Source organism: Tyto alba, unplaced genomic scaffold (assembly GCF_018691265.1).
Source record: "Tyto alba isolate M040663 unplaced genomic scaffold, T.alba_DEE_v4.0 Super-Scaffold_7, whole genome shotgun sequence".
In the NCBI taxonomy this organism is placed as follows: domain Eukaryota; kingdom Metazoa; phylum Chordata; class Aves; order Strigiformes; family Tytonidae; genus Tyto; species Tyto alba.
The window spans coordinates 9,026,402-9,050,127 of record NW_024881328.1 but is presented as its reverse complement, the minus strand read 5'-3'; the positions used below and the strand labels follow the sequence as shown (position 1 = coordinate 9,050,127).

Here is a 23,726-nt window from a genome sequence, read left to right as displayed (position 1 = left end):
AACTAGATAACACAAGGGCTCCTGGCTTCCGTTGGCATGGTCTAATGCACTTCTGATGATTAAACTGAGTGATTCAAACGTGTGTCGGATATTTCAAGCACCAGTGATGGAGGCCACTGGACCACAGCATTACTTTGTTTATAAATATCATTATTCCATGGAAGATAAATCTCTGCTCTCATCTAGTATGTCACTTCAGTGCAGCAGCCAGGAAAATGGAAAAAAAAAAAATTGGAGCTACTAATTTTTTTCTCTTTAATAAGGAGGAGTGGAAGGGAAGGTTGGATATGAGATGAAATGTGAAGGAGTCTAAATCCGAGCAGGCAGCAAGCTCAAGGGAAAAAATGCATCAGTACTTGTCTAAGATGCAGTTTGGTTTTACATTCAAGCCGATACGTTGTTTAAGCACCTTTTGCACATTACAGTACAACACAAGCTTCTACAGCCTCTGTACAAGTTCAAATTGATGGCAGCAGTGATTCAGTCAAAGTATTTAATATGCTAAGGTCCGAACATAAAGCTTTCCTTCTGATGCACTTCAGTTTACTTCATACCACCACGTCAAGTGTGAACAGTTGGAAAAAAGATTGTGAATTTGTCAGCCTGTTTATTTACATAGTGCATCTCCTTTGAATCAACAAGCATTTTTTCCAAGTGTAAAAATGAACAATTACTCATCCCTGGAAAACAATAACATTTTACAGATGTCTCCTCCCACTCCCCAAAAGACTAACCTCACCGCACCGTGCAAGGGCGCAAGCAGCTCATTTTTCACTTGCTGTACACACAACGAAATATTCAGTTCCCCAGAACAAGTGTGTCTGAAGAATCTAAGGGGAAATCTTAAGCATCTGGCAGTTTGAACTAAAAAGAAAGGTCAACGGCAAATAATTCAGATACAAGCAAAAAATCAGACATCTCCGAGCACTGCGTTGGAGCTTTCAAACTGAACGCACACGCTGTTTGCTCAGTTTTTCCCAGCAGCATTCATAATTTAGGAAACTATTAATCAGCATGATGCAGTATCCCGTTTCTAACTAAGAAAAAAAAAATTACACTCCAGAGCTTCTTTTCTTTTCCCTTGGAAATGATTATCTGGTAAAGTTTAACAAGAATTCTGCTGACCTGGGTCTGTAGGCTTTGCGTTTCAGTCGCACAGGAGAAGCCACAGTGGAGCAGTGGGGGTCCTTTCGCTGCCTTTTTCTAAGGCCTGTCCCAAGTCACTGCTCAGGGCTTCTTATTTTCTGTTGGTCTGTGCCAGGACCGCTATCCATGTGTTTGTTATGCTGACAGCAGAGAAAAAAGCACCGAAGGCCAGAAAATTGGCAGGACTACTACAAAATTCAGATCAGCTTTTGACAGAGCCAAAACAGGTACTGAAAAATGAGGCAAGGAGGCAGGGGAAGAGTAGGGCAGCCAAGAAAAGGGGCACGGGATTGTGTAGGAATGGGAATGAGAATAAAGAGGCTGTGGCTGAGGAGACTTATAGTCATTAAAGAACTGAAAATGGCAAAGGTAAATATATTTATTGCTTGCCTACTAAGAACGGCTGACCAGGGCTCTTAATCTAGTGCTGTAAATTTAAGATGTGATACTTCCCCCTCCTACCAAACTGACTATGACATTGATTACAGAAGCAAATGATCAAAAAGACAACTTTTATTTGGTAGCTCATTGAGTGAGTTCATAAATTTGTTAAAGTAATTATAGCTTTCACTAACAAAATTAACTTCTTTGGGAGAAAAAAGAAAAAAACAACAACAACTAAACCATCAGACATTTCATACCTTTTCTTTGCTTAGGGGTGGTGGTAGAGAGAACTTGAACATACCCTGTTCAAGCCCTGGCAGTTTCAAAGTTATGAAAAATCCTTCTTCTCTTTTCTGCCTCCCCTCCGTGTTACATTCATGCCTTCCCACTGGTGAAGTATCATTTTCCTGGCTTGAAAAATCAGCGTGCACTATTTCAGAATTGCGTTCCTACAGTGACTGTTCAATGGGGGAACTCTGACTTATGTCTAGACAGGTAAGAATTAAAATGTGTCTGTGCTTCTGTAGGGAAGGGAGGCTAGATGTTGGAGGAGCTTAACAATATCACAAAAGCCTGCTTGGAAGGGAAACTGTGCACCAACAGGACACTCTGCTGTTTTGTGCTCCTGCAGCAGGGAAGCCAACCTGCGGCCTCTGCTCCCTCTAAGTGCTCCTCTAAGGCACGTTCCTGCAAAGAGAAAAACAAAGTGGGAACAGTGAACTGGTGGCTGTGCTGCATTTCAGAGGGAATGCCTGATGGGGGGAGCACTGAGAGGAATTATTTGGTGTACCTGGTATTTCACTCCCGATGCCAGGAATGCTGATGAGGGTTTGCATGTCCTTCTCCTGTGTGGCTCCTGCCCAGCCACCGAGCCCGCTCGCGTCCTCCCTGCGTGCCGGCAGGGCCGCCGTTCTGCAGATGGAGTCACCGCTGCGGCCCTAGTGAACGCCGGTCCACAGAGGCAGAATTTTCAGACACCCAACACTTAAATCACCCCCTTTTTAATGCCATTAGTGATGCAGCAACATGTATTTATATTTACATATAAATACAAAATGGTCAGATACCACATTTTCAAGCATAATTTATAATCTGAAACTGCTTACACTTTCATGACTAGGCCTGGGTTTTTCTCATTTACATTCATAATTAACATTCCACTGGAATTTGATTTTTAAGAAAGCCCAACATATCTTAATTACCATAAAAAGATCCATACATATTTTACTTAAAAATATCTTCTGTAAGAGGAAATTTACCAAAAATAACACGAAATATATTATTATGCATACATTTTCCTTTTTGTAAAGTACAAACAAGAATCTGATCTCTTCTGGGTATTGCCTGATCTAATATGGCTATAGGTTCTATTTATTTTGTTTGCTTTTCAAAGTAAAGGGAAAGACATAAGAAATGTAAGAACACAAACCAAAATAAAAATGCATTCTTTCCAAAGATACAGATATCAATGAAAGAACACTTTGAAAACTAATAAATGACAATAGGTACAAAGAAACACTATCCAAGCACTCTGCAGTCTTTTGTCAAAGCATGTGCTGCAGTGACCTTGTAACAGTTATTAAAAACAACAAACAAAAAAATGCTACTGGCAGAAAAAGCTGTCAAGCAAAACATTGAAAAATCGGTACTATTTCCTAACAAGTGCAGAACTGATACTAAGTATTTGATGTTTTTTTTCCCCCATGTATGCACACCTCTTTCTTCCTCTTTCTGTTTGCAGGACTGATTGTTGCAACTCTGGCAATATGCTGGATGCCAAACCAGGTCAGAAGGATCATGGCTGCTGCTAAACCAAAGCAGGACTGGACTGTCCCCTACTTCAGAGCGTACATCACTCTTCTCCCCATCGCCGACATCTTCTTCTACCTCAGCTCGGTGGTGAACCCCCTCCTGTACAACATCTCTTCTCAGCAGTTCCGCAGCGTGTTTCTGCAGGTCCTCCGCTGCCGCCTGACGATACAACATGCCAACAAGGAGAAGCTTCTCAGAGCCAACCTGAGCTCCAGAGCGAGGAGCAGCCGGTCTCTACGCCCGCTGCTCTTCATTTCATCTAGGCGCAATTCTTCTACAAGGGACAGTAACAAAGTTTTCTTAAGCACTTTTCAGAATGAGACCAAGCCTGACTGCAGTCCACAGAAACCCGGTCGTGAACCACCGGAGCCCAGCGTGGAAGTAGTGCCGCTAGAGACTAGCTCAGAGCCCAGTCCAGACGCACAAAACGGCCGTTGTGAACATCAAGTATGACTTCATAAGGCAAAGTTAACGATTAGCAATGAACTTAAAAACATGGAAATTAAACTGACCGAGGAACTGACTACATCGTAAAAGGAGTAACACAGATGGATTTGTTTCCAGTTATGCAAAAAGAGCAGGAGTTCTGTATCCTGCTGCTGGGATTTTTAAGTGCACACTGGAAATTCAATCTGCCAATTGAACTCATTAGCTGCCAAAAATATCAGCCCCTCTCTCCCCACAACCACTGAACTTCCCTCGCTGTTGACAGGGATTTGGAAACAAACAGAAAATAATTGCAGTGTCTTCGAAGAAAGGAGGGGACAGACAAACTGTGTCAGGGCAAAAAACTTGCTTGAAGTTTAGCAATACAAAAACAACAGGGCCAATTTAGGGAGCAGGACTGTGGTTATCACGTGTGCCCTCAGCACCGCACCAGAATTCCCCCTCTTCTTCGGCCGGGGTCCATTGCAGAGCGGCGTGTTGCAGCAGCTGATACAGACAGAGTTCACCTTCCCTGGAGAACAAAAGGACTGGTACCCAGCAGAGGCTATCAGACACGCCGCGGAAGATGCGCAGGATTTGCGATACATGATTCCTGTGACACAGAGCAAAGGTTACTTAGTTTCAAATGAACACGGGTTTGCTTTCCAACACCATTCATGCTTGAAACTGTTGCAAAACCAGTTCAGGGTTTGGAAGCAATGCTGGTGCTGAAGCCAGGCGCCTCAGCTGTGACACCGCCAGCAGCTCTGCACTGCAGAAGCACAGCCACTCTGGTTGGGATTTTTCTTGTATTTGATTTTGGTGGGAACCAAAAATATTACAAACGTGATTTACATAATGTGTATCAAGTGATGCATTTTATAACCAGAATCCTTCATCTTTTGGAATACGCTGCTTGGATAGATATGACCAAAATGCAGTTTGTTTGAAAATTCCTTTTGTCTCTGTTGCTGAACATGTCTGAGTTGTTTAAGGTGTCTAAGTAATTATAGTTTTCTATGCTGTTAATTTGTTGTAAGCATTTTTTTTTTCCCTTTTCTTGTTCCTTTACCACACAGAGACAAGTAGCCAAGAGTAAAAGGAGAATGACTATCAGCAAAACTTTTATCTCCCCCTGCCCTTTTTGTTTTTTTAAAGACAAACTAGAAGTACTTTTCCAGGTAATCTCAGTTCTTGCTGTCTTTGAAGCTTATTACCCTCAACAACAAAAATTTCCATTTGTACAGAAATGTCTTTTCAGAGTTGAAACTCTTCCCTTTTAAAATAGAATTTAAATTAATCTAATTAAATGTATAATTTCTCAAATTGTTTTTACCTGAAAAAAGAGCATTCTGATGTACATGATGATCTAGCTGTTATTTTAAAATGATTTACAAAAGTTTTAAAATACACAGTTGCATTTTCCCCTGTCACACTGGAAAATGGTTGTGGCAGTTCCACCCCTCATTACTCTAAAATTTTCCTGCAAGCGGTACAGTAGAAATTGTGTGTGAGAGAAATATACACATAACCCATAAATAGATAATGGGGGTTTGCTCATATCGCCTGGCAATTACAAAAAGAGGTAAATATTTCTGAGGATAATAAAATGACTATTCTTTTGAATATGGGATTCTCAGAAGTGTTTTTTCCATCTGAAGGGCATGGGAACAAGATTCCCATGGAGAACGGTGCCTCTGCATCCTGTAGCACAGCCCCAGAGTGTCTTTAAATACAGTGACTGAGACTTTTTTTGGAGGGAGTGAAGCAGGACTATAACCTGTAGGTACTGAACTTACAGTACCTGCAGATACTTGCTCAGTCCCCGGGGGCTTTGGAAATAAGCACTACAGCTCCTACGCAGCCCCGCAGCCACCTCTGCAGCAGCGACTGCCCCTGCGCTGCCAAGTGCTCTGTGCAGCAGCAAAACACTGTTTGGGTTATGCTCAGAAAGAAGGATTTCCTGTCTTCAGAGAATTTTAATTAAAGCAATTCTTTTATACTGTCACAACATTGCTGCCATCCCAACAACACAGGGGTTTCCCTGGTTTGTGTTCTCCCTCTGCAAATCTAAACTCTGAAACGTGCTTTAAGGCTATCCATCTACTTAAACTTATGAGGACAAGCCCTCAAGTCGGCGTTAAATCTTCCTCTGTCTCCACTGAGCTTCAATCAATCAACACAGCAGGTAGAGCCTTTTCTGAAGAAAGAAGAGGAGCTATGTTCTATGTTCTAGCTGTAACAGCGAAGGCACACTGATGAAGAGGCACAATCTTTACTACTATAGTTTGCAAAAAGAAGGGAGCTCTGTCTCTGCTGACAAACCACTGCTGTCAGGGAGCCTCAATTGTGCTACCACTGATCGGCTTCCAATACTGAAATCTCAGCTGATGTTTCCCACAAAGACCTGGTGCTTTGTCCACGGCCCTCCCACAGTCTTCCAAAAGCTGAGGCAGACGTGACCCTTCTCATGGCTGCGATTAACTTTTTCCCTTCCCCTTCCCTCTTGAGAAAGAAATCCTGTATTCAATGGAACTAGGCACTGCGATTGTTCTCCCATCTCTCATCCCGCATCCCCGCATCACATATTCCTTCCCTGCAGCTACAGGCACCCGCCAAACTTGGCCGTTCCTCAGTCTTCCATAAGAACAGCAGTGAATCTCGACTTTCCCCTCAAAGACCAAGCCTGTAAAAAGCTTTTAACATTGGAAGGTTTCCTATTCCCATTGTTTTATGGATCGTTCTCTTCCTGCCATTTGCTTTTTGCAGGATTTCTGCAAAGCCCTGTTCACAATTTGAACTAGTAAGTGATTTATTAGTTCAGGTCCCTGAAACACATATACTTTGCGCTTTTCCCATAGACAGGAGACTAGCGGTTCAGTGCTGTGAACAATTACACAGTGCCCTCTGAGGCATGGTTTTCACCAGGCAACTCTAGGAGACCTCTCCTGCAAAAAATCAAAGCCCTCCAGTTTAACTCCATGTGTTTACAACAGCTCTGTTCTCCAGGATAAATGCCATGGACTAATTCTGAGCTCCTTTTGAAGTCAAAACACAGTATTCCTGCACAGACCAAAATTTTACGACTCAAAGTTTCACATACAGATGGACCATGTTCATGCCTAAATAGAATAATCTAACTAGTAGTAAAATCCCATTATAACGCTTCTTCTGTGGCTTTTCTGTAAGTATGTCTTGCAGTAGGAAATTCCACTCCCAAATAATTGTTTATTCCCATTCCCAGCTCTAGTAATCTGAATTGTAACAAGATTTTTAACATAATTAAACAAGTCAGCACTTCTATCAGGTTTTCAATAGCTACGTAGCTAAAGACCTGCCCTTCACAGCCAAGGGTTTTTTCTTTAAGTACTGATAGATCCTTTTGAGCTCACAAATCAGCTGCTAAAATACACTAACTGTGCTTTTTGCAAAGCATCAGGTATGAACTAAACTTGATCACCACAGAAAGGCTGTGCTTTTTCCCTAATTCTGCAGTATCTTTATAGCAAGATACAACAAAAACAGGCATAGAAGATTGATGGAAAAAATAGAGAATGTTAGCACTACAGGAGTGACATTTTTAAAACACTTCAGCCGTGACTTCACTTTTTTTTTTTTTTTTTAACATGAGTGTGAAAAAACAATGACACTTCAAACACTATGAAATAAAGAAAGGCAGGAAAAACACCTGTAAACCGTCCTCCCATCATACTGTGATTCCAGTTTAATTGTGATAGGAAATAAATTAGCATAACTGATGCCCATGGTTTGATGCCAGGGACGCTGCTCTCCTTGCTCCAGCAAACAGGTTACTGCACCCCAGGTACTGCCGCTCACCCACTGAGTTCTGATGGGACAGCAGCAGCCTTGCTGGATTAGCTCTGGAGATTCTCCCTCAGGCTCCTCTCTTACAGTGGTTTACTGTGCTGTTGAGCCAGTTCTGAAACTATTTCTGAGATCTTCCTGATTCATTTGCCACCAGCAGGCTGAACTGCAGACGGTTCTTCAAAGTGGTTATCTGCCTCATAAGACTCATACCACAGACGTAACTGCTAATTACCAGATATTCTTGCTTGAACAATCAGCTTGATACATTCATTAACACATCACCTAGAAAAATAATTGCAAACCTTTCTGGGAGCTTTTCTTCTACTCCAGACTGTTATGAGTTGCTGGCTAGGCAAGAATACATGTTGTACACTGCTTTTACCAGGATGGGGTCATTCCCAGCTACCTACCCTCAACAGTTTACCCGAGTGCTCAGTTAGTATACTTACTAATATACAATTAGTATATTTACCGCCCAACCTCTTCATGGATGTGTACCTAATAATTCATCCTTTTTCACTGATTCACCAGCCCCCCAACAGCAGTGTGGGTTATGTGTATGTGTAGGCAGGTGTTTTACTATGAAGTACCTACTACTGACCAATTGATTTTCCTTCATTTTCAATATTTTCGATTCAAGGTTCATGGGGTTGGCTGAGGATGTAGTTCAAGTACTTTTAAGGAGAGAGAGGAGTATGCAAGGCTAGAATACCTGTGTGATAATGCAGCAGTACTCCACACTCTCTCCTTCCACATACACCTACTACAACTACTTCCTTTTTCTCTTTTTTTTAATTACAAAAAAAAAAAAAAAAAAAAAAAAAAAGCTTTGGGCTTAAATTGGTCATTGAAAATTTACTCCTAGACTGAGCAACTTGCCCATTGTTACACCTCTCTCTGTCCCACATGTGATCATACAGTTAGCTATGTCAAGGTCCAAACTATTTCTGGAGGATTTTTGCCTTATTCCATGCAATGAAGTGATGGTGCAAATCTCAAAGCTTTTTTACAGTTCCTGCTTGCAATACTGATTTTCTCACCTGGATCCATTCTATACACACCCCTTACAGCTGCCAAGCTCACCCAGGCCCCCACTTAAGCTGCAGCCCAGTCCTGTGCATTCGCACCCTGGCAATGCTTTGGCCACATCCAGATGCATTCAGGCTTGACAGCAACAAAAAATCCACACTACAATTTATCCAAATCCAAAAGTGAGAGTTCTTCCACCTACCCTGTCTACAGAGCCCAGTACACGTTCTCTTGAATAACAGCTTAACTTGTTACTAAGACAACCAAAAAAGGTGACATCACACCTACTTCTTACAGTGTGCGTATGCAGAAGGCACCAGAAGATCCAAGCTTTTTCTCTTACTGCTTGAAAAGAATCTTATTAGGCACCTCTGATTCTTCTGTTATAGCAGGTACAGACAAAAAAGAGCAAGTGTAAGCACTCCCAATTTAAGAGCAACCATAATCCAAGCAGTGTGTAACTTCAGTTTGCACCTGTGCTCTCAAGACTGTCCTTCAGCAAAATACACAGTCTCTGAAGCCAAAATAGGCAACTAGGATACCACCTCCAAGATCAGTGACCTAATTTCTAAAAAAACAGTCACCTTCCCACTCTGTGACCCAACCACTCTGAAACTGCTTTCTGCAATGGCATACCTCAGCAGGAAATCACAGCCCTCTGCCTTATGGCCACAAAACTCTTTGCTGTAAGTTTGACTCCAGTCAAGCAGGTGATGTCATTTTGCCCAACACAAGCTTTTCCAAGCCAAATACTCTATCTCATGGGCTACGACTGACACACCTCATTTTTAAAGAAGGCTTTTGCTACAGTGTTTTGTACATATCCAATTTTGTAGGCATACGCTAAGTGAGATTTGACTCCGGCAACTCATTCCACAAATACTGCTTTAGCAAAATCTTCTGCACATACTCTGAGCGTACCTGCTGCACCAACTCTTTTGAAGCATCAGAAAACAGCTTCTGCCCAACTAGGGCCAAGGAAGGAGGCATTGTTGAGCAGTAACAAAACTGCCTTTTCAAGACTGGACCAAGAGCTGGAGACATACACAGAGCCATAGCTTCAGACACGTAGTAAAGTTTTGTATCTTAAGTAACTCAGAAAGTTAGCAGGAAGATCAAGACAAGTTTTGAGGTATGCGGTTACAACCACCTTTGTAATATCTCAGTTAGCAGTAGCCTTGGCCGCAGTGATCACAATATTGTGAGTTTGGGATCCTAATAAGCACGCTGAAGGTTAGTACTGAGAAAAAGGGTTTAGACTTGAGAACACTTCAGCTCGTTCAGAGCTCAGTTGGGAGGGATTCCATGGGAAGCTTCCATGCACGATAAAGGAGCCAGCAAGTGCTGGGAGGTTTTCGAGAACACTCTCCTGGAAGCACAAAACCAGTTCATCTCCTTTAAAGGTAAGGGAAGTGGGCAGAGGAAGAGACTCCCCTGGCTTAACTGTGAGATTCTGAGTCTGCTCAAAACCAAGAGTAGCATACCAGAGATGGAAAAGTGGACGAATACCCATTGAGAACTACAAAGGTATTGCCAGAGTGTGCAGAGATGCAGTTAGAAAAACAAAAGCTCAGCTTGAATTGAAATTGGCCAGAGATGTCAAAAACTACAAGAAAGGGTTCTTCAGGCATGTAAACAAGAAGCAGAAACAGAAGGAAAATACTGGCCCACAGTTAAAGAGGAGAAGTAAATTAGTCACCAACAACACTGAAAAAGCAGAGGTTCTCAACACTTCCTTCATCTCTGTCTTTATCAGCACCACTGGGCCCCAGGTCTTGGGAACAAAAATCCAGGTCGATGCAAGCACAGACCCACCGTCAGTGAAGGAAGAATTGGAATGTGATCCCTACAAATTGATGTTATCCATCCAAGGGAGTTAAGAGATCTGGCTGATGTTGTTGCAAGGTTGCTCTTCATAATCTTTGAGAAGTCGTGGAGATTGGGGGATGTCCCAGAAGACTGGAAGAAGGCTAGTGTCATCCCCATCTAGAAGAAGGGCTTGAAGGAAGATCTAGGAAATTATAGGCTGATCAGTCTTACTTCAGTCCCCGGGAGAGTTACGGGATGACTCCTCCAGGGGGCTGTCACTAATCAAATGAGGCACGTGATTGGGAAAAGCCAGCACGGATTCACCGAGGGCAAATCATGCTTGACAAACCTGATCACCTTGTACGACAAAGTAACCTCTTCAGTTGATGTGGGGTGAGCAGTGGACATTGTCTGCCTGGATTTCTCCAAGGCTTTGATATGGTTCCCCACAGCCTCCTCCTGGAGAAGCTGACACGTTACGGCCTGGACGAGTGGTCTGTGCGGTGGGGGGGAGCTGGCGGACAGGCTGCACCCAGAGGGTGGTGGGAAATGGCTCCTTTTCCAACTGGCAATCTGGCACAGGTGGGGTCCCCCAGGGATGGATATTGGGCCCAGCGCTGTTTAATAACTTCATAAGTGACCTGGGTGATGGGACCAGTGATGGTGGGTCCCGATGAAGTTTGCTGATGATACCAGACTGAGTGGGGAAATGGACACTCCGGAAGGGAGAGCCACCCTGCAGGAGGACCAGGATAGGCTGGAAGAGTGGGCTAACAAGAACCTGATGAAGTTCAACAGGGACAAGCGTGAGGTCTTGCACCTGGGAAAACAGAATCCAGGAGTGCAGCACAGCCTGGGATGTACCTGGCTGGGGAGCAGCTCTGTGGAAAGGGACCTGGGGGACACCAAGCCCAACATGAGAGAACAGTGAGCTGCTGCGGCAAAGAAAGCCAACGGGGTGCTGGGCTGCATCAACCAGGGCATCACCAGCAGAGATAAAAAACTCATTGTCCCACTATACTCAGCGCTTGTCAGGCCACACCTGGAATACTGTGTTCAGTTTTGGTCCCCGCTATGCAAAAAAGCTGTGGCCAGGCTGGAGAGGGTCCAGAGGAGGCCACAAAGGGGATCAAGGGACTGGGCAGCCTGCCCTGTGAGGAAAGGCTGAGAGAACTGGGTTGTTTGAGCCTTGAGAAGAGAAGGCTTAGGGGAGACCTTATCACCATGTTCCAGTATTTAAAGGGTGGCTACAAGGAAGACGGTGGCTCCCTTTTTACAAGGAATCACATAGAAAAGACGAGGGGCAATGGGTAGAAGTGACTCCTGGGGAGATTCCAATTGGACACAAGAAGGAAATTTTTCACAATGAGAACAATCAGCCACTGGAATAATCTCCCCAGGGAAGTGGTGGATTCCCCAACACTGGACACGTTTAAGATGCAGCTGGACAGGGTGCTGGGCCATCTTGTCTAGACCGTGCTTTTGCCAATAAAGATTGGCCTAGGTGATCCATGAGGTCCCTTCCAACCTGGTATGCTACGATAACTTTGGCAGAATTTCTCCACTCAGCTCTTTTAGATTTGGTGCTTAATCTTGCCCATCTCCTCCAAGCAGAAGGCAGAAAACTGGTCAACAGTGGGCAATTCATATTGTGGCACAGACAAGCCATGAAAAGCCCCCAAGAAGTGTCCTCACTCTAGCGTTAGCATGCTTTCATAATTTGTATGTGATTTGTTTTGGGTGTTCTCTTAATGTTTTTGTTCATAAAGACAAGCCTGAGGATTGTGTTTATGAACTGATACTCTCCCTTTGTTTTAATATCCTGAATAGTTCAAATTACCTTATTTCACTGAAACTTTCAATTTTCTGCTCTCGGTGAATGCGCAAGTCTTTCTTCATGTGCTTACTGTCTGCCTATCCAATCTTGCTTTGTGATTTTGATTATATATTTCATCCTTTATTTCTTGCCCTAAACTGTCACTTGCTTACCCTCCACTTGAATGAAATTCAGTATCCAGTAGGAGTTATAAAAGCTCTTTTGTGATATCTGCTGAAATCTAAAATGAGAACTTATACTAGCGCAAGAACAACATGCAAACATTTAATACCCGTTTCTGAGGAACATAAAATATGTATGTGACTATTTCTGGATTTGACTATATCAGTAATGTTCAAAATTGGGTTCTGAATACAGACAAATAGGTTTCTAAATTATGATTTTTAGCTTTCAGATTAGGTTTCATGCTCATCTTTTATGACTTCAGTAGTTTTGCTATGGTAATTGTCTATTCCTTAGCTAGTACCTGCTCACATACATCATACAGTGACAGACTGCAAAAGGTCCTATTGTGATTTGCTGTTTTCTAGAGAAAGTGATTATAAATATTTTATTGAATAAGGTCCTAAATATCTTAAAAGGTGACTGAATGTTGAAAAGCAATCATTCTTCTGACATTTTGCTTCCCCAAACAGTCATTGTTTCAGTCAGATCAAGTTTTTATTGTTTTAAAATATGAATTAAGCTTCCTCAACACAAAGCCTTTCATCTATGATTGTAAGTGCACTGCTAGAAAAACAGTTTAAGCCAGTATAGAGTATAACCATATCCAACTATGTCCTCTGAGCTTCATTTTACACTAACTCTTCCTATCCTTGTCTTCTCAACTTCCTCTCCGGAGTTCATGAGTGGTTTAAATAATTTGTACCTTGCTAGAAATTTTATCATGAAATTTACTAATTGCCTTATAAACAGCTAATTAAATACTGTAAGCAACCATGACCAGTGTTTTCCAGATGAAAAAAAATGAGGCACTGAAATTAAGTGACTTGAAAACTATTGCCAAGCTACATCACACACATCCTGATTTTTAATCCTGTGTTTTAGGACTGCAGCTATTTCATCCTGCCTCCTCCCTTTGATACATTCAGCAGACAAAAGTATATTCATGCCACCAGGCTCTTACAGAGTATACAATTCTGTAAATAATAATAATAATAATAATAATAAATAAAACAACCCCCCCCCCCAACCTACCTGGTTGAATTAATATATTTTAATCAATTTTCTATGAAGACTTATTCAATATCATTACAACTCCTCCATACACTTCTAGAAAGTTGCACTTTTTTTGCAGAAACAAACAGGAGGCTTTTGACAATGAAAGACTGACCTCTTCACTCTCCTTCTGACCCTAATTGACATGACATCTTGCAGAAATTAAATCATCTCAGAAGAAAACTGGACAATTGTGGACCGACAGAGAACAATAGTTTGGATTACCATGATATCTTTCTAAGTCATGCCTTCTAATTCTGGTACTGGAAATATGACTCAAAACTGCATTGTTAACAATGTAAATAACAGCACAAAGTAGTCTTTGTCACTGCTTGCAGCATCACAAAGCACAAACAAGGCATTAAACTGCTTAAAAATGCATACGCTGAGAAAGTTAAGTACAGCTGCTAATGGTGGTCTTATCAAATGTATTTTTTAAGGCCACAGGATGTTATAAACCACAAGTCAAAGCTCCACTTTCACCTGCATATCTAATTTTGTTTTCTACTGTCCTTATTAATTTCTCTGCCCACTAATGTGGAGTTACAGGCAAGCATTAAACATACAATCTTTCCAACAAAGCTGGCTCACGGCCTTCCATCATCTGTGCTTTCCTGATACAAAGGTATCAAGATCTAAATGTCCTTGGATATCAAGATCTAAACATACTTGATCTTCTAGCAAGACAGGTGAACTTAGACTTAATTTTCATGATCATATATGAGCATTTTTCTTGACAGTCCTTATCTGCTGAAATGAACTGGGAAGAAACAGTCCTTATGCCTTTATAAATGTTAAAACGCTATACCCTTGTAATAAGTCCCATAAATAATTTTACATGGGAATAGTCTTGTTGCACCCTACTAATTAATGCCCTTACCAATTTCAGTGTAACAGCTCACATGTTTACACTTGTATGCCAGTACCTTTGAAATCCATTCAGCTTTTATATCATTGGCTATTTTCATGCTTACAGTTTTAAAGCCTATTCAAGTTCAGAGTAGGGTTTACATGGTTTTTATATTACTTTTTCCACATTCGAAGACTCATTTGTAATTTGGCAAAATAGGTTATATCAAGTTTTCAAAAAAAATATCCAGATTACAAAAGAAAAATGGAAATGAAAACAGTTTGGATCAATTAAAACATGCTTGCTGATGTTTTGATAAGGTCACTGTGAGCCAAGACAAGTAATAAGGTCAGGCCACAAGAAAATTTTGGAAACACGGACTCATTTGTGTGTGAAATGCAATAGAAAACTCTTAAAGGAGGTTGAAGAGACATCAGGCTGTGGGTACTGTATCATCACAAAATTCATTTGTATACCTTTCATACAAGTCTGAGAAATAAAATAACATAAAAACCTATTGTCCGTGTCCTGTGAAAAGTGAAATTCACTGGACCAGATAGCACAACTTCCTTAAAATAATACAGCCTTTCATTGCTTTTGCACTTGGATCTTTGTCTTGACTTTCAAGTCATAAACGGCTTGAACTGTTAACTCCACTGTTGCTTTTCTATATTTAAAGGTGGTCAGAAGCCTTTAAGAAGCATTCTACTACATACTATCTGTAATTTCTCTTTAGCTGATGTACCTAGTTCAGTTCCTCCCATATGTAACTGGAAGTTTTCTGAGCTACCCAAAGGCTGGAAGGAATTTACTACCAAGAAAACAGCTTTGGCATCTGACTGAGGAAGTGTTTCTGAACCGTAATATATCCATAGCTCTGAGTTTTCAGCATACAGTACAAATTAACAACATACATTCAGCATCAAAAATGAATGGCATGTTTCCAGTATTGATTATCGCAGAATCACAGAACGGTTTGTGTTGGAAGGGACCCTAAAGATGATACAGTTCCAACCCCCCTGCCCCGGGCAGGGCCCCCTTCCCCCAGCCCAGGGTGCTCCCAGTCCCGTCCAACCTGGCCTTGAACCCTTCCAGGGAGGGGGCAGCCACAGCTGCTCTGGGCACCCTGGGCCAGCATTTTGCCACCCTCACAGGGAAGAACTTCTTCCCTCTATCTAATATAAGTCTACTCTCTTTCAGTTTAAAACCATCACCGTTTGTCCTATCCCTACACTCCCTGATAAACAGCCCCTCCCCATCTTTCCTGTAGGTCCCCTTTAAGCACTGAGAGGCCGCTCTAAGGTCTCCCCGGAGCCTTCTCTTCTCCAGGCTGAACCCCCCCAACTCTCTCAGCCTGGCCTCACAGGGGAGGTGCTCCAGCCCCCTCATCATCTTTGTGGCCTCCTCTTTACCCGTTCAAGCAGGTCTGTGTCCTTCTTATTCTGGTGGCCCCAGAGCTGGACCCAGCACTGCAGGGGGGTCTCCCCAGAGCAGAGCAGAGGGGGAGAATCCCCTCCCTCGACCTGCTGCCCACACTGCTCTGGATGCAGCCCAGCACACGGGTGGTTTCTGGGCTGCGAGCGCACATTGCTGGCTCACAGACAGTTTTCCACCCACCAACACCCCCAAGTCTTTCTCCTTGGGGCTGCTCTCCATCCACTCCTCACCCAGCCTGGATTTGTGCTTGGGATTGCCCTGACCCATGGGCAGGACCTTGCACTTGGTCTTCTTGAGCTTCATGAGGTTTGCATGACCCCACCTCTCCAGCCTGTCCAGGTCCCTGTGGATGGCATCCCTGCCCTCCAGTGTGTCACCTCACCACACAGCTTGGTGTTGTCAGCAAACTTGCTGAGGGTGCGCTCAATCCCACTGTCCAAGTCACTGACAAAGATGTTAAACAGCACCGGCCCCAACACCCACCCTGAACAACACCACTCGGCACTGCTCTCCACTTGGACATGGAGCCTTTGACCACAACTCTGAGTGCCACCATCTGGCCAATTCCTTATTAAGCAAGTGGCCCGTCCATCAAATCAGTTTAGTGACAAAGATGTTGTGCGGGACAGTGGCAAATGCTTTGCACAAGTCTGGGTAGATTATGTCAGTTGTTCTTCCCTTATCCACAACAGCTGTAACCAACAGCCTTGTTACTTTGTCTTAATTTCTTGTTACTATTTCTTCATTTCATAGGGCACCTGGTAGCACTAGATACAATGTTACAGATAACAACTGTCACATGCTAAGGTGGGTTTTTTTTGTTTTGCTGTTTTGTTTTTTTTTTTTTTTTTTTTTTGTTTGTTTGGTTTTTTTTTTTTTTAATTATCAGTAAAGAATTATTATATTTTGCTTTACCTTGATTAAAAAATAATCACAATTTATTTCAAGTTATGTTGATATGCTTTGACTAAAAAAGACAGTATAGAATAAAAATAAAAAATTCACCACCAGCTCAGTGGGTGTTTCTTACTGTTTCTAAATGGATAGTGGGGATGCAGCTATTACCTATAAAACTTTAATGCCTACAGTGAATCTGAAGCCATTAAACTTTGTTTGTCATTTTAATAATTTTGTCAATAAATGTACACCAGAGTATAATTTCCCCTTGATACAAGTATGCAATTAGTATTAGTACTAATGGATACTATACATGAAAACAGAATAAAGTATGTGGTTCTGCAATCCTTAGAGCCATACACAAAGCAACTTAATCGTGGCAGCAACACAGTAAGATAAAAAAAAAAAAAAAAAGTAATAATCACAGGTAAAGAATTTAGTGTAGGCCAACTCATCACACAACTTAGACACTGTTTTCCCCTGCCTGGTAAAACAAATGACTGGGAAACCAATACTGAGAAGAGTTAAATAAATAACAAGAAAATCATAATTCAACAGTGAGATGATGATCTTGTTCATGATGTTCTCACTCACTACTTTAAGCACACAATTACAGCAATTGCTTTAATTACACTGCAGGATGATATACTATGTAAATACACTAAAAGGACCATTGTAAACCAAACAAATAAGAGAAGATTGTTATCACAGATTAATAGAAATAATGAGGTCGTTTCCCAATTCACTTGCAAAGGAAAATTCCGAAACAATCTTGGTTTTATATAGACACACATTTTAAAATATCAGTCTTGCTACTGTGGTTCTGTTTTTTCTCCCCTTGCAAAAGTAAAAGTTCGTCAAAGTATGTTCACAACTATGTTAAAGCACAAGGCATATTGTTCAAAACATATACATGGAGAGGTTTACTTACAGAGACTTCTAAGAAATTTAGACTGGCTACCTTTCTGGGCTGATTGTCTCATCCTTCATGCTTTATTTTTTCCTGATCTATTCACATTGCAAGTTTCATTTGGCCTTAAGTAGATTTTAGATAAGCCTTTACACTCAGATAGGTCTTGCCTTCGGTAGGAGGTAAACTTCATTGTCAGTATGTTTTCTATGATCTACGTGTAAAAGCATATATACATTATATAGTCACCTACATATCATCAAGATTTTTCATGTGATCCCAATATACTGTGGGATTTCTTTGTTTCTACATGTATTCTAAAAGAGAAGGAGGACTGACATTTTGAAGTTAGAAGTTCATAGATGGGCAGGGGAGAGGCAAGTGAGAGAGGAGAATCTGCCATGGGTATTTCCATAAAGTATCTGCAAGTGGAATTATTATAAGCAAGAGCTTTGATTCTTTGTCAAACATTTCATTTGCACAGTTCTCAAACACCTGCTTATCAAGCTGAAGAATGCGCTAGAAACTTATCCTTTATGTTAGTTTCTGTGGGACAAAAATAACTTGGTATTGTATTCAGTGCTACTTCCCATTCTCACCTTTCTTCCTTCTAAAGGAAAAAAGCACTGATGATATTTTTTTTTTTTTAAGATTAAATTAATGAAGTAGTTTGTAAGGTTTTGCACTGCAGGCAAAATACTGTCTTGTCCTTCTGTACCTCCCATTGGAACAGAATGTTAACATAACTGCATAAAACTTGTTCTAGCAAAATTTTAAAATCCAACTCTGCTTAAAGTGGGAAAAATATTTCGTCATTTACTTGACAAAGTCTCCAATAATTCTGTGCACTGACAGATCCCCAAAGTGCAACTGAAATATAAACTGCCATAGCAAAGTGCATGTTTTCAGGGAAGGCAGAATTATAGTAGTTCCACATAATCACTTAATTGGATACATGTGTACATACTGCTCAATTCGCAATTCATTTAAAGTTTTGCAATAGAGTAAATTTCTACCTGATGCTATTAACAGCTGAGATAACATGCCTGCCGATTTAATTCAAAATATTAGTGACTAATACCTGCATTCTTAGTTACTCACATGGGAGGCTGTCAAGTAACAGCCACTTCTTAAGGTCTGGGACATGCCTATGCTGCTGTTGTTTCTCACCTGAAGCCAAAAAGTACTTCCTAAGATTGTTTTCTCTGGACTACCTCCAGAAATTGAGATAATGTTCTACGAGAACACAGTGACATTTAAAGCACTAACCCTAATTTTACAGCAACTGAAGTTGTTTGTTTGACTATGATCAGGCATAAGGAACGTAAGTGAAAAACATTTCATTTACAACGTAAATTAAAAAAAACACAGTGCTGTAGTTCTCCAGTGTTGTTTATCAAAAGTTTAATACAGAGATGAAGCTGAAGCCTAGAGCTGACACCACACAACTCAACGAACACTAGCAAATATGTAAGAAAAAAAAGTCACTGGCTACATGTTGGAGACTGTCTTGTAGGCACACCACAGAATGTAAGTCAGTAACCCCCTTGATAGCAAAATGAACACACAGGTTAATGCATACTGCAAAAGAAGAGTGACTACATCAATAAGTTACTGATTCAGACCATGAACTTTATCTCAAAATATTGCATTTAACTTTTAAATAAGGTTAAGGAGAACTTGTAACATTTTGCTCAGAGACAGCTGTATTTTATTAAGGACAAAAATGGGTTAGTCTACAAAAATTAAATTATACTCCTTTGACTGTATCTAGTGAGGAGGAAAAACTCTAATTATGAGATTGTGCTGTCAAATAAATGCAAATTCACATCTTTCATATTCTGGGTTAAAAATTCTACCTCAAGTCTATTATAAATTAAAATCAATATTTGAAATATTTCAGCTTTCAGTGATAAGCAACAACCAAAAGAATCGAGTTATGAAATATACTGGTAGAAGTAGAATGAATTATTAAATAAAACTTGAGAGAATAAGGCATTTATATTGCACACATTTAAATATCAATTAGGAAAAGAAACAATAAAGGATGATGAACTGAATCATCTCTGTTTTACAACCAATCCTCTCTAGAATTGACTGAGGATAACAGAGAAACTAAGCTTGCAATGTAAATTTCACTCAATTTGAAATAGTTAAGTTAAAAATTTAAATTTATTCACTAACTGGAATTTAGAATCTCTAAGCTTAAAATGAATAAGAACTCCATTTATAGAAGTAAATTAAATATAATAGAACAGTGGTACCTGCTATGCACAGCATGCTAGTTACCTCCTAAAGGGAAAATCCAAGGATCTGCTCAGAGACAATATAAAATTGCACAGAAAAAAAGAAAAAAAAGAAATCAACCACCCAGAAGTTTCTTTTAAGAGCTCCTTCTTTACTATACTGCAAACCAATTTCTTCACAGGAGTAAGGACAAGTTATGTATCAATGTATGTCTACAATCTACTAAAACAGTTCCACTTTGCTTTTTCAGTGTGCCACAGTCACGCTGGCGAGACTGCAGTCTTGCCTGCTAGTCTGAGAGAAGCTGCATGACTGACTGTCCCCCCCGCACACGCAGCGCAGAAGTGGCTGTCTCCCCACAGATCCGTGGGTGTGGGTACGCACACATGCAAGCCCACCCACCCAGAAGACCTGCACTTCAATCTGAGAGGGCCTTACTTGACTGAAAACACTTTTCTAACATTCATCCCAAGGGAAGATTACAGATACATTTCTGGAGGGCTGGTAGAGTCTGGGATGTATTGAAATGAAAACATGAAGGAACCAGGAAAGATATTTAAAAAACCAAGTGCCAAACAACTGTTAAGAATTAAATGAGAACTGACTTTTTTGTTTATGTCTACATACAATGATTACAGCCCTTCAGATTGACACAGCATCCATTCAAACCTATTAAAAGTACTACAGAAGCTGTGGTGTGCAGATAGCAAAGCCTTCAAGCATTCATTTAGAGAGACTTGGACTTCAGAAGTACTTTGTGAGTTGTAACTATCTCCTATCCAAACTACCCTTTCCAAGTAAACTTGAAATAAAACGCTCCAATAATATGTACCTTGAAAGAGACTAATCTTCCTTTAAACACACAGTTTTTTTCCTCTACACTGGAGAGCTTCTAAATATTTTACAAATACAGTCACTGTGGAGGGTGTTACCCAGGATGAAACATAGTACCAGCAGTTCAGCTACTGTTGATAGGTAACAACAATTCTTACTATTTTTCTGTGATTGCCGATGTAGTGATCTGAAAATACCAGCAAAAGCAGAACTAGATGATTGATCAGCACTTTGAAAAATACTAATATATACTTTCCGAACGCAAAGAACCAATTTTACTTTTCAAGATGGATGGCTACACACATTTGCTAGGCAGAGAGGGATCCTGCTGTTACTGAAGGACTCACTGAGAAAGGACAGACTACAGCTTGATTTATACTAACAGTGTAATAGTCCTTTACACCAGTAAACTCCATGCTCTGAAGCACTGCCCTCAGCTGCAAGATGGGCAGTCCCAGAGAGCAGCTTCCCCTTACACCGGGGCTCTGAAGCCCCAGACTGCCCCCTGGCACAGAGGTCACCCCCGTGCTGAGGCACACCAGCGAGTTACTGCCAGCTTCCCTTCACAACGCCTGGCGCCTTACCGGCCGTCGGCAGTAAGAGCGGGATGCTACACAGGCTCCAACTCCCACAAACACGCTGCCTTGCCACCCTGCTCAGCCCTCGACTCCCTAATAAAGCTGTAGTCTTCTACTCATGGCTATAGAGCAACGTGGTGGTCTAAAAACCAAGACAGTTCTCTCTAAGTCTCAAATGCCTTCCATGATGCCAAATACAAAAAAAAAAAAAAAAAAATTTTAGTAGAGCTCAAAAGACAATAGAGGCAAGACGCAGAATCACAGCTAGTTTCCCCCTTAAAATATTTATCTCCAAATATGCTAACTTAATATTAATTACAGTAAGGCAGTAAGGGAAAAGCCCCCTTAGACTTAGAAAATAAGTATGGCAAATATATCCATTTGTGCCCACCTCTCCCCCCTAAACTACCCAAAACGTTCTTTTTATCCCTCTCTCCCTTTTGCTTGATGTTTTCTATTATGGATAAAAACAAAGATGACTACACTTCCCTCAAGATGAACCTTCAGAGTATATGAATTGGTAGAGTAAATAAAAGAAAGGAGGGAATTACTAATTTAATGCTCTTCCATCTCTTGGGAAAAAAGCCCATGTAATTAACTGTAATAAGATTAAACTAACTTGTTGTTATTAATTTCCCAGTGCTGGGACACTAAATCTGAGACCCATAAGACTGTGTATTAACAGCTTTATCAACATTTGGCTTGCATCCTTCAGTTTTCACACCAGTTTTAAAGAAAACTTATTAACTTTATTGAGTTGCAAAGTCACTCAGAAGTGCAAGAAGTTGAATCTTGTCCCTATAGGTAGGAATGCCAGATTCATCTGTAGCTGAAGACCATGAATGGGTGGAGCCAAAAGCAACACACACTATCCAACACAAACAAACAGAAGAATAATTATTAAATTCTTACCAAAACTTTTTTCCATTACTTCTTTCTGACACATATCTTGAACATTCACTGTACAATTCACGATGAACTCTGGAGCAGAGCAGTCGTTATTTAGCTGGAACTCCTCACACTGGTAGCACTGTATTTGCAAACCCAAACCTGGAACAGATAGAATTTTGCTCAGAATAGTAATTTTTTTTTTTTTTTTAAAAAAGAATCTAAAACAATCAACACGTGCCAGAAATCTTCCTTATCTTTCCCTCTGCATTTTGCTGTTCCTAACTGCTCAACGGCTCAGCAAAAGTACGACTTTGACAAAAATAACGTAAAATAAACGTGTCTTCCACTCAGCCGAGGCGACGCCTAATGTGCTCAGCACCTGTTTAAGGCGGGGGCTCCGGGCGGACAGGCGGCTGCACTGCCACTCCCGCCCGGCCTCCCCGGCGCGGCGCTGGGGACGCTGCTGCCAGCAGGCGGCACCGGCCCCGCACCGACCCCCGGCACCGACACATGCCCCGGCACCGGGGCTGCCCTCCCCACAACCGGCTAAAAAACTAACCGCGCTCCGGAGAGAGCAACCCGGCTAATAGATACGCTTCGGCTCTTATCTGTGCCGACGGGTTTACTTAACTGCTAATTCATTACAAATTATTTAATTACTATTTTGCCATGCACAATTAGAGCTGCGGAGCATCCTTCACCTCCCTCCTTTATCATGCAAACGAGGCGCTCCACTCCCCTCGGCCCCGCACCGCGGCGCGGCGGCTCCCGCAGCCCCGTCGGGGAGCAGCGGGCGCCTCGTCCCGCAGCGGGGACCCCCAGTCCCCGGGGCTCAGCAGGCGGCATCCTTCGGGTCCGGTGCCCGGTGCTGCTGCGGAGCCGCTCCTCGCCTCGCCCCGCGGGGCGGCCGGCGCCGGGGACACCGCGGGCTGCGGACACTCGAGGGGACGAAGCCTCCCCGCGGCCGCTGCAGGCAGCACCAGGCAACCCGGGCTCGCCGGAGGCGCCTCCGGGAGAGCGGCGCGGAGCCCATTACCTGGAGCCAGGCACAATCCCCAGAAAGTTGCAGCAAGGAGGAAGATCCGCATCCTCCCGGAGCCGCGGCCGCCGGGCTGGCGTGCAGTCGCGAAGGGGCATCAGAAGGAGAGGGGCAGCGGAGGCGCCGCGCACTTGTGCCTCTTCCCCGCCGCCCCCGCTGCGGAGAGACGCCCTGGGAGCAGGTGGTGGAGTCCGCCCGGCTCCCGCCCTGCCCAGCCCGGCGCCGCGCTCCAGCCTCGCCGGAGTTGAGCGCTGAGACTGGAAGAAAACTGTACGAGAAGCGAAAGCTGGGGGGCGGCTCCCCGCTCCCTCCTCCAGCACCATGTGATGCCGGCGGAGCGGGGCGGGGATCCCCGCCAACCTCCCCGCACCTCGCCCGGCCGGGCCGCACTTCAGCGACGGGGAAAGTTGGGCGAGGGCGAAGACGCCGCCCCGCTCCTGCCGCTGCCCCCGCGCCACTAAGGCGGCGTCCAGCTCGCAAGGCGCTGCGGCGGGCTCCCGCGTCCCTCTGCCCGCCGGAGCGGCTCGCTCAGCCTTCCTCCTCCTCCTCCTCCT

The 23,726-nt window shown here is 42.6% G+C and overlaps 1 protein-coding gene across 1 annotated transcript; it reads right to left on the bottom strand.

Moving 5' to 3' along the window:
• Positions 1 to 590: 590 nt before the first annotated feature.
• Positions 591 to 23,711, bottom strand: LYPD1 (LY6/PLAUR domain containing 1). The gene is made up of 4 exons (XM_033003143.2): positions 23,170 to 23,711; positions 22,155 to 22,292; positions 2,321 to 4,381; positions 591 to 2,217 (listed from the first exon to the last, which is right to left on the bottom strand). The coding sequence occupies exons 1-3, from the start codon at positions 23,219 to 23,221 to the stop codon at positions 4,146 to 4,148; spliced, it is 426 nt and encodes a 141-aa protein (XP_032859034.1). The 5' UTR covers positions 23,222 to 23,711; the 3' UTR covers positions 591 to 2,217; positions 2,321 to 4,145.
• Between the last annotated feature and the right edge of the window lie 15 nt (positions 23,712 to 23,726).

What these genes read in the sequence shown, in the direction of transcription:
- LYPD1 (XM_033003143.2), bottom strand. Translation starts at nt 23,221, where the DNA reads ATGCGGATCTTCCTCCTTGCTGCAACTTTCTGGGGATTGTGCCTGGCT. An exon ending in GGGATTGTGCCTGGCTCCAG is followed by an intron (nt 22,293 to 23,169) that starts GTAATGGGCTCC and finishes TATCTGTTCCAG; the next exon opens with GTTTGGGTTTGCAAATACAG. An exon ending in AGTAATGGAAAAAAGTTTTG is followed by an intron (nt 4,382 to 22,154) that starts GTAAGAATTTAA and finishes TCTGTGTCACAG; the next exon opens with GAATCATGTATCGCAAATCC.